Source organism: Humulus lupulus, chromosome 8, assembly GCF_963169125.1.
Source record: "Humulus lupulus chromosome 8, drHumLupu1.1, whole genome shotgun sequence".
NCBI classification, from domain to species: Eukaryota; Viridiplantae; Streptophyta; class Magnoliopsida; order Rosales; family Cannabaceae; genus Humulus; species Humulus lupulus.
In genome coordinates this window covers 160,939,824-160,951,433 of record NC_084800.1, presented here as the reverse complement: position 1 = coordinate 160,951,433, position 11,610 = coordinate 160,939,824, and the positions used below count along the sequence as shown (strand labels likewise).

General features: G+C 35.4%; 1 protein-coding gene across 1 annotated transcript; it reads right to left on the bottom strand.

The window, feature by feature from the left end:
• Positions 1–233: 233 nt before the first annotated feature.
• LOC133796206 (uncharacterized) lies at positions 234–6,849 on the bottom strand. Its single transcript, XM_062233686.1, has 4 exons — positions 6,601–6,849; positions 1,368–1,428; positions 980–1,273; positions 234–838 (listed from the first exon to the last, which is right to left on the bottom strand). The coding sequence occupies exons 1-4, from the start codon at positions 6,847–6,849 to the stop codon at positions 234–236; spliced, it is 1,209 nt and encodes a 402-aa protein (XP_062089670.1).
• Positions 6,850–11,610: the final 4,761 nt, after the last annotated feature.

Genomic DNA, 11,610 nt, shown 5'->3' with positions numbered 1-11,610 from the left:
GAGAAAATCAGCTAAGTTCTCCCTGCAAAAGATAAGTGTCTACTCGCCCAAACATGGAGTCTATCATGAAGCCATCTTGTGGGTTTCAGCAAAACACCCAGATACTTCAAGGGAAAGTGCCCTTCATCTATCACAATAGATCTCAGAATGTTATCCTTAACAACAGCAGCCACACCCCTAAAGTAAATGTGAGATTTATTCAGGTTAGCGGACATCCCTGAACTCTAGCTAAATCACAAAAAACCCTCCATTAAAAGTTGAACTGATCTAAAGTTCCCCTTACAGAATAAAATTAGATCATTTGCAAAACAGAGATTAACAAGATGCAAATTCTTAGACATAGGGTGAAAACAGAACTTTCTATGTTGAGAAACTTGATTAAGAAGCCTAGTGAGATACTCCATAACCAACACAAAAAGCAGTGGAGAAATTGGATCTCCTTGCCTTAAGCCTTTCCTCCCTGCAAAGCTACCTTGTAATCTCCCATTCAACATTAGAGAATAAGATGTATCAGTCAAGCATATCATAATCCACTGAGCAAACTTACTAGGAAAGCAGAAAGCAGACAGAATATCCTCCAAAAAAACCCAATCTATTGAATCATAAGCCTTACTCAGATCAATTTTAATCAAGCACCTAGGAGTAATATTCTTCCTAGTATAGCCATGCAGTAAATCTTGAAGAATTAATATATTATGAGCTAGTTGTCTATTCTTGATAAAGGCTCCTTGATTTTGATGAATAAGCATAGGAAGAATTTTAGCCAACCTGAAGCAAAGCATCTTTGATATGCATTTATAAAGTCTATTGCAGCATTCTATGGGTCTATAATCAGCAGCTGAAGCAGGAGAATCAACCTTATGAATTAAGGACAAAATGGTGCTATTCAATTCTGCCGGAATCTCTCCATGCTCAAAGAACAGCAAAATCACCTCAGAGATGTCATCCCCTATATCTTTCCAAAGTGCTTTCTAGAAACCAGAACCAAAACCATCTGGACTCGGGCTCTTGATAGAAGAAATGCTAAATAACGCCCTCTTAACATCCTTCTTAGAAAAAGGCTGAATCAGATCCAGTTGTTGCTCCAAATTCATAACTAACCCTTGCTGGAAACAAGTCTGATCAGCCCGACTAGTAGTTATGCTTCCCTTGCCAAGAAAACCTTTGAAATGATTAAAGAAATGAGCAACCACTTCTTCATTATTGTCAACAATCTGACCCTCTTCATTCAAAAAAATATGTAATTCGGTTCCTAATCCTCCCCTGCTTAAGACTAGCATGAAAAAAAGCAGTGTTCTCATCTCCAAAACGAAGCCAATTAATTTTGCTCATTTGGCGAAGAAAGCTCTCATACATTCTGGACTTACTAACAAACTCATTATGGGCCTCTTGCTCTTCCTGCAGCAGAATACTCGAATCAGGAGTTTGCTGTAACATTTATATGATAATCCAATAGAATACTTGCACCCCAAACAAAATTGAATATGATTAGGATAATACATAAAGAGTTTCCATGAGAGAGAAAATGTTAAATTGTGAGCAATTAAAAGTGGCAGTTGTGACTGGAAAAAAAAAAGAAGAAAATTTATCGAAGCAAGTTGTAGGAGCATTTTCTATGCCATACTATAGAATTATCCCATATTTTTTTATAACATAAATTCTCTTTCAAATAAAATAAGTTCACGTACATTTGGTAGGGATTTGCAATAAAAGTAAAGCGAAAAATAAAATAGAAAAGGAAATATATTAATAACAAAAATGAATACATTTTTTGGGGAAAAAAATGAATACATTTTGTTTATATTCATTTAAGAAGGTGGAAAATAAATTTGAAAGGATTCAAGTTGACAATAAATAAAGGGAAAATATCATTTTGGCCATTGTGTTTTTCCCGAATACGCGACCGATCTTGTGTTTTGTTAAATGACAATTCAGACTTTGTGTTTTACAAAATGGATCAAAATAGTACCTTATATCTAATTTTGATCAAAATATTTTCAATTATAAGATCAATTATCGGGTCGTTAGTGATTGGATGTGTTAAGAGAAGCAAATAAAATGGTTGAGGAACTGAGAATGAAATATTATATTCGAATTTTTTTTTATCAAAATTGGGTATAAAGTACTATTTTGATCAATTTTGTAAATACACAGGCTCTGAATTATCATTTACTAAAACACAACAGCCGATCGCATATTCGGAAAAAACACAGGGGTCAAACTGGTATTTTTCCATTAATATATGCCTCCAAATAAATACGACAGACTTAACTTCAACTCACTAGCGAGATAATTAATGAGAATATATATGTGATATTTAAAAAAAATAGAGATTATATATTTGATTTGTAGCAACAACAATATTGTTGAGTAAAACTAATTAATAAAGATTAAAAAATTTATTATTTTTTTATTTAATTAAAATAAAAAAGAAGAAGAAGAAGCAAATATAGTTGTATTTACTTCAACTGCCAACAACTACAATAATAATAAACAATGATTAATTTTTATGCATTTGTTCTACTGCTTCCTTTGACTCCAATGCATTCTCCAAGATAAGGTATAAATATAAGATATGGGCATTTGGGGCTTCATTTCATTCCACATCAAACAATTTAATGACACAACATGACAATTTCTTATTAAGTGATAATACAGAATTAACCTTATTGTAATTACTATTATTAAGTGTAATTAAAATAAATAAATCTTTAAAGAGTAATCAATGTGCACTAAAATATTATACACATAGTAAATCTCATCTAAAATAAGTTGATTAGTTAGAAGAAAATGTCATAAGAGTGTATGTAATATTTTGGTATATATTTTAAATGCACGTATTATTACTTATTCCTAAATTATGTTACAATCTTATTAAATCATTTTTAAATAAAATATTGGTCATCATTTCATTTGAAATGAAAGGGTAAGAATTCAAATTGCAAATAGTATATTATATATTTCACCTCAAAATTTGATTATAACACTCTATTTTTATTAAAAATTAATATATAATACATATTATTTTTCAACTTAATCTTACATTTTTCTAATTTTTTTTTCTTTATCATATTCTAAAAAAATACATATAAATAATATATATTAAATATTTAAAGAAAATAAAAAATAATATAAAAATCTGTTAAAGTAAGAGTTTTTTTTATTAAAAATTATACATTATTTAAAAAAATATATACATATGAAACAAAGATAATATAAAATTATTGAAATTGACAAAAGAAAAAAAAACTAAAGAATGTCAAAAAATAATTAAGAAAAAATGTTAATTTTTTTCTAAAAATTAATAGGTGCCTATATATATTTTTGGGGTGAAAATATAATATAAGAGAAAACACTAATTTGACCCATGTGCTTTTCCCAAATACGTGATTAACTCCTGTGTTTTGTTAAATGACAATTCAGATCATGTGTTTTACAAAATAGATTAAAATAGTACATATTCCTAATTTTTGTTAAAATATATTCAAATATAGTGTTTCTTTCTCACCTTTTTGACCACATCATTCTCTTCTATGAACCTATCGCATCGCCAATGACACAATAATTAATTTTATAATTATAAATATTTTGACCAAAATTTGGTGTAGATACTATTTTGATCAATTTTGTAAAATACAGAATCCAAAATGTTATTTAACAAGATATGAAGATGAATTATGTATTTAATAAAATACAAAGACAAAATAATATTTTCCTAATACATAAATATATATATATATTTATATGAACATTTAGATTAGTCTGATATGGTTGGATGTTACTATATGTATATTTATATTGACAGGCGTTCTTTGCTTACCGAGAGAATCCATCCCATACTCTTTGATTTGTTCGGGAGGTGGTCCTATTAAGTAGTTAAAGAAATTATAATATAATTTTTTTATATAATAGTGTACATTATAATTATAGTACACATTTCACTAATTTTTAAATTTTGAATAATTTATAGTGCTGAAAAAGATTACAAAAAAATTACGGGTGTATAAAACAGGCTTAAAAACAATATATTTTTCGTATTTTCGATATATGGAAAGATTATAATTTAAGTTTTTTTATATGACGGTATACAATATATTTATTTAGAATGCCCCACAATTTATTTAGAAATTCTAAAGAATTTAAAGTGCTGAAAATAATAAATAAGTGTTTTTGAAGTTTGTTTTTTATGTGTGTAAAATAAGTTATTTTAAAATTTATTTTCAGTATCATAAATTATTTAAAATTTTTTAAAAACTCATAAAATGTCGTAAAAAACTGTAACATACACCGTAATGTAAAAAAATAAATTATAATTTTCCTACATGCGAAAAACAGATACGCTAATACCGGTGGGGAAAATACATACCTCAACTATATAAATATATATTATACTATTTGCATTAAAAATACCCGATTTGGATGAAGGTGGTTTGACCATTATTAGTTATTAGGTATATATCATAATAAGTGCAAAGAGAAGAACCCATAGGCCCATACAATACAATCTTAAAATTTATTTTTGCATTATTCTTTTCTACTTGTGATGTGAGGTGCCGTTTAGTCAACTTAATAATATAATAAGATATATACTTATATTCTTACAAATTAGGAGAGAAACGCTTTTAACTTATGATGATTTATAATTTAAAATGGGACAACTTAATAAATATCCAATTTATAATGGAGAACTTGTGTTTTTATGCTAACGGATACAATATTCCCAGTTACAAAATCATTTGAAATCTATACTCCGAAGTTTAATTTCAACAAAATTGTCCTTACCATTTTTACTTCTCCTTCCTATTTTTTCTCCTTCTCTCTACCCACGACAATTCCATCTCTATGCCGAGCCCCTCTGTTTGACCACACCAAGCACTCTCACACTAGTTGATCATATTCAATCAAAATCTTCCATTAAAAATATCAAAATCGAAGCACATTCCATTTAAAAAAAACCATTTTATTTGTTGACTTATAATAAGAAAAACTAACACACACGTATATACCTAAAATTTCTTATCTGGACAACCCCAAAACCATTATTTTCTATCTCTTTCTATAAAGCAACTTCGGTCCTTTTTTTAAAAAATGTCATTCTATCTCTCTCTGAATTGATGGTTCGAATAATGATAAATAGTTCGGAAGCATTGTGACAATTTTAAATTGCAAGATTTTGAGACATTTTGATATCATAATAAAAAAATATACGTTTTCTTGTCATCGTTAGTTTATTTTCACTAATCTATACTGACATTAAAAGCAATGAACATTAAAACATTATATTATACCATAAAACTTATGAAATATAACTTCAGTTCCAATTCCAAACGGCTAATTATCAAAACATATTCTTTATTTTTGTATTTTTGTATACAAAGAGATTGATTCGAATCAATAACATATACACGACTTTTCCCATCCTTAGAGTGCGACCATAAAAAATGAAGATAAAAATAATAGAATAACCAAATTTAAGAGTTAAATAACGCTAGCACTTTCATTAAAGACAAGAAGCCATAATAAAAACAAAGAACGGCATAGTAAGTGCTAACATTGCAAGAGCATCACTACAAAGATGTTGGTCTCTACGGACAACAATTGTATAAGCTTTACTGAAAAGTCATTGTTGTAGGTCTACAGTGATGACATACATGTCGTCACCAAACTGTTGTCGTTGTAGGTTCGTATATGTAGAGACCTACAGCGACGACATAATGATGTTGTCACAATAGGGTTTTGCTACGGTAGCGACATGTCGGTCGTAGTAGAAAATCTATTTTCTGGTTAAACTGGGATATTGCGACGGCATGTCGTTGGTATATGTGTTTGCAGAATTTGAAAATTTGAACTTCAAAAACTCCTACTGCGAGTCACAGTAGGTCCGTGAAGCCCCAACATTTACAGCGATGACTTGTCGTCGCTGTAGGGTCACGAAATCTCTGAATCTCGTGTTCAGATAGCATCATACTACGATGACATGGCGTCACTGTAGGTATATAATTTTTTCAAAAAAATTAATTAATTATATTAATTAAATAAAACCAATTTATTTAATGAAAATATAATTTAATATTAATAAAATAATATTTAAGATAAATTATATTAATATGATATTAAGATAAAAATAATTTTAACTACTCACTCGATTAAATGAGTCTCTATAGTGACGACATGCCATCACTATAGACAAGATATTTCCCTTTTTTTTTTCTACGAGGCCTAGTCGTTGTCGTAGAGTCAGTCCCCGACTCTTGTTTCCTCCAAATTCCTGGTACCCTACAACGATGACATGTCGTCGTTGTAAGGTACCAGGAATTTGGAGGGCCTGGTCGTGTGTTGTTGACGACCCTACAGTGACGATATGTCGTCGATATATCTTATTTATTTTAATAAATTAAAAAAATGAATTTTTGTGGATTTCGACTGCATACAACGACGACTTTAGTGTTGTCGCAATATATGTCGTCACTGTAGAGTCATTTTCTTGTAGTGAATCCTATACCGATAACATTTTTCATTGTTGTCGATAGAGGTCTTGTCGGTAGAAGTCTGCTCTCTTTTTTTAGTGCATGTGCCAATTTCCCCTTCCATGTCATGTACCGTCTCATAACGTTTCTCCATCTCTCCATCTTCATTCTTAACTAAGACCACCTCTAAACGATCAAAATCGTAATTGTCCATGAGGTCGTGAATAGTGTACTCGATTGTGTCGAAGTCCAAATTGTCCTGGACGACGTCGTGCCACGCTATGGTCAATTGAAGGAGAGCCTCAGGATATATTGACAGTGATTCCCTCAGCACCCAGTATTGCTCAATGGGTAAAAGCAGCGCTCCCCTTTTGTTAATCATTCCCTAAATACGCTCGCATACTGCTGCAGTCGTCTTAAGTACCGCGATCCTCCAATCCTCATTCTCCTCATTGAGTTGCACTTTAGGTATAGCGTAGATCTCCTTAAGTAACCGTTTCTTAGTGGTCCTAATGATAGGAGGCACCTTTCTATACTGCAATCACAAAACTAAAAATAGAAAACAAATAAAAATCAAAGCATGTACTTACGACACGATGAGGTGAGATTTTCCCGTCTTTAGCATGTATGGGGAAGGTCCTTGGAAACATGAACGACCGTCTCTGATACCATTCATGCCCTAGTTCTATTCTTTTATAAAAACATAACTCAACTCATAGTTAATAGAAAAATATCACTTTAAGGAAAACCTCAGTGGGGCCTTGATAAAACATGCAAATTGGCCCCAATAGTTGAAAAATAAAATAATGTGTCTTTATGCAATATTCATAGATGAAATAAAGTTTTAAGTCCCACTGACGTAATTGAATTAAAAATCATAAATAGGTTCTTTTATTCTTGGCGCTCAACTTGATCGTTGTTCGTTCATAAGGCAGCCCACGCCATACATACTTAGGCATCAAAACTCCCCACATCACTACGCGACCCAAGGAGAAACCCTATTGTTTACCTGAAAGAGGGAAAGTAAGGGGGTGAGCTAAAAGCCCAGTAAGAAAGTACAACAAAATCAAAGAAAACACAAGAAGAACATGTATCGTAAAACTCATAGCAAAACATATCATCTCATACTCATAGTTTATAATCATAAACAAAATCATAGTCATACATCACAATCACACATCATAAACATACTCTTTGTGATAATGGCACATCTATTGTCCATGTCACATCTTGAGGTAACCAGTAAAACATAAGCTGGTGAGACCTCCTCTATGAGGTAAACATGATCTCAAGTGCTTGAATAACCTCGGTGCGTCCGCCCTTTGAGTTACTTCATATCCTTAGTAACTCCTTTGTTGCGTCGCGTTCAATACTCTATCAACCTTTTTTTTTTCATTCATCAAACAAGAAAATGTGTCATAGTTCACATCAAAACATAGAAATTACACATTCCATAGTGATATCCCAAAAATTGACATGTCTGACGTGGCATTAAGCTTGGACATATGGAGTAGACTGGGTAGATCCCCCGACAGGCTGATCGATGTATACATGCGGGGTATATGATAAGCTACGGCTCGACATACTATCACCAAAGGCTCAGCTTCTCGGTATGATGGACATCCAAACCTGGTCAGCGAAAAGAAGTTACACTCACCGTTAGGAGTTCGCAAGAATCGCCTAACAGCCCGCAAAGGGCGCCCAACAGCCTTGAAAACTTGGTCAAGCCTCCTAACAAATAGGACTGTGACTACCTGCAAGAATAGTGAGATATTTGCACCGTCAGTTACATCGTATGCAGCCCCTGGGCTAACATAGAGTTATAAATACAAACCCTCCACCACAGTGGAGGGGGTTCGAAAACTTGCCTACCGACCAGTATTTAGAAAATATACTGGGCAGCTTTATTTTCATACCTAATAGCGATTCTACCTTATTGTATTGTCTTTTACACATAGAAATCCACTTGTAATCCTTTGTGATCTTGTGTAAGCTTTTAAGATTAATACAAATCTAAGAGGAAGTAGGTCATTACCAGTTCTTGGGGCCGAACCTATATAAATTCAGGTGTTCTTTATTATTTATTGCTCACTATTATTAGGCTCTTGGCTCATTTATTGTTCATTAATTGTTCTACTAAAATCTCTTGAATCAATTAATTTGACTCCGCGTCAGTTGGCTAAAAACTAGTCAACATTTTGGTGATTTCATTGAGTGCAAGAACAATCGCATTCAGATTTAGTTACTGCAAAGAAGGTAGTTTTAACAAGAAGAATAGGTCAAGAACCATCGGAGGGCAAAGTTGAATCGTCGCATCGAGTTCCCTCAATGAGCAATCTGAACGGGGGGTGAGTTGATGTGCCACCTGGAAACCCGCCTAGCACTGAGGGGGAGACTACAAGCCCATTACAGTTAGGTATGGGGCTACTACCTTTATAGGAGTTACTAACATAGGAGCCTCAGATGCAGGTGTTACAAGGGGTACTGACCAACCATGACCAAGAGCTGGAGGTCCTGGGCGGTATGAACCCCACGTGGACATTGAAGGACTTGAACCCGAAATTGAGCAGATAAGGGAGGTCATGGGACAGATGCAAGATCAACTTGCCACCATGAACTAGGGGCGAGCTACTACTCAGGAGGCCCTTAATGAGGCTTTCGAAAAACAAAGGAGAGATTTCCAAGAATGGATGGATCGACATGTCCGGGAGGTGCAGGCCCATCAAGAAGACATGGAGCGCCAAACCAGAGAAGCTGTTGAATCCATCTGCAATTGTATACAACAATAGCAAACTTAGGGTATGGGGACTGCAACTGGAACTACTGCCCACAACCAACAACGTCCTATTGTATTTGTTTTCGGTGATGGAGTCATGAATGGACCAGAGGCTTGACCTCATAATGGGAATCAAGGTCCGACTAGGAGTCACAAATCTGCTCGGGGCGCCTAAGCCAACAAAATTAGGCAACCATTACCAACTGATGAATAGGTCCTTCCAAGGCGCTGCATGGGACAGGACCAAGCAAGAAAATTTCGACCGAGATTTTAGGGCAGTAGTCATGACAGAAATCCTGGTGCTGCAGGAAGGGATGGCAACCCCCGAGCACCAGTGCTAAATAGGAGTGGTCAGCCCCCCAACAACCAACAACAGCCTGGTCGATATAGACAGCACCATGAGTACCGACCAAGATCTAGAAGGGAGGAACTAGAGGTTAGTAGTGCATATAGACCCCACTATGTTGATGGATATGATCATGAAGAGGCAGCGAGCCAAGCCCGCCAACAGAATAATCAGGATAAGATGGGTAACCAGCTTGAAGGACCAATTGTCCCACAAGGGCAGGATACCTTAATCAACTAGCCACCTCAAGGTGAAGGGTTCTAGGGAGTACCTCTAGTACCAGGTCGAGTAGATAGCCAAAATGCTGGGGGAAGGCCATGACCAAATTATGTATTCAACTGAATGGGCCCCAGGGGAGGTGAAGATTAACGAGATGCTCTCAATAGCAGGAGGGAAAATTGAGAATAAAATAACATAGCTCTGCCTAAGCTTGTTCGGGATCTGAGAATGGATGAGGTTCGCAATGCAGCGCAGCCCCAGGCAGCTGCAGATCCAAACATCCAGGCCCATTTGGATCTATTAACAAGATTGGTGAGAGACCTGATAGCTCCCAATTTGATGAACATTGAAATGGAGAGGCAGAGGGGTTCCCCATTTTTATAACGTATTAACTAGTTTCCCATACCTATCAAGTTCACGATGCCAACATGGAAGATGTACACTGGACGGGAAGACCCATTGTCTCATGTTCACAACTTTGAACTACAAACTAATCTCCAAGGGGATCAGGATGATGCTAGGTGTAGGATCTTCCCTACCACCCTGTCGGAAATTGCCCAATAGTGGTTCTTCAAGCTGCAGCCAGGGTCAATTACATCATGGGATGGATTTGTACGCATATTATATTCCCAATTTTCTTCGGCAATGCCCCTTTTGGCCGAGCCTAATGACTTGGTGGACATAAAACAAAGAGATAATGAACCTTTAAAGGACTACATTCAACATTTTATGTAGGAGGCCACCGGGGTGAAATCCCTGAGCGATGATGGTAAATTGATAGCCATGAACTTAGGAGTCAATGATCAACCATGGGTCATCTTCCAACATCCTGTTCAAGAATACCCTGAAGCAATAAATTTGAGCATCAAAGATTTGGAGTTGTGCGAGCAGCCGTTGTATGGGTTTTTCATAGGAAGCGGTATGGCTCTAGCAGGAAGCATAAGGTTGCCACTAACGGTGGGGACAACACCTAAGAGCAACACTGTCATGGCCTTGTTCATTGTAATTGACATCTCCTCTCCATATAATGCCATGACAGGCCGACCAGCCCTATATGACCTCCCAGTAGTAACTTCCATATTCCACCTACTCATCAAGTTTCCAACTCAAGTAGGTATCGGGTGTCTCAAAGGGAATCAACTAGTAGCGAGGGAGTGTTATAACTCTTCAGTGAAAAAATTAAGAAATGTAGTCTCCATCGCACAACTTGCAGGTTCTAGTAACCAAAAATAGGATGCAGCCCAAAACAGGGGGGATGACATAGACCCCCATTTTGGGGATATTGATATAGGAGTAGGCCCAGTCGAAGAATTAGAAGAAGTCACCCTTGACCTAGAATACCCGAGCATGGTTGTCAAGGTGGGGAAATGGCTATTTGGGGACATAAGATCTACTTTGATCCAGTTCCTTCGAGACAACCAAGACATTTTTGCCTAGTCCCATGAAGATACAGTTGGGATATGCCCTACCATTGTAAGCCACACCCTTAATATTAATACCGACCACTTCAAGCCCGTATAACAGAAGAGGATGTTACTTGATAAAGATAGGGCTAAGGCGTTGAAGGAGGAGGTGGAGAAACTTTGGAATAACAATTTAATTAAGGAAGATTTCTACCCGGTATGGGTGTCCAACCCCGTGTTGGAACCAAAACCTAATGGAAAATGGAGAGTATGCATAGACTTCATAGACTTGAATAAAGCATGCCCGAAAGACTACTTCCCACTTCCAAGAATTGACCAGTTGGTGGATGCTACATCTGGTCACGAGATTTTAACGTTTATGGATGCCTACTCGGGGTA

What these genes read in the sequence shown, in the direction of transcription:
- LOC133796206 (XM_062233686.1), bottom strand. Translation starts at nt 6,849, where the DNA reads ATGATTAACAAAAGGGGAGCGCTGCTTTTACCCATTGAGCAATACTGG. An exon ending in GGCCCATAATGAGTTTGTTA is followed by an intron (nt 1,274 to 1,367) that starts GTAAGTCCAGAA and finishes TTTTCATGCTAG; the next exon opens with TCTTAAGCAGGGGAGGATTA. An exon ending in TCCAGATGGTTTTGGTTCTG is followed by an intron (nt 839 to 979) that starts GTTTCTAGAAAG and finishes CTCCTGCTTCAG; the next exon opens with CTGCTGATTATAGACCCATA.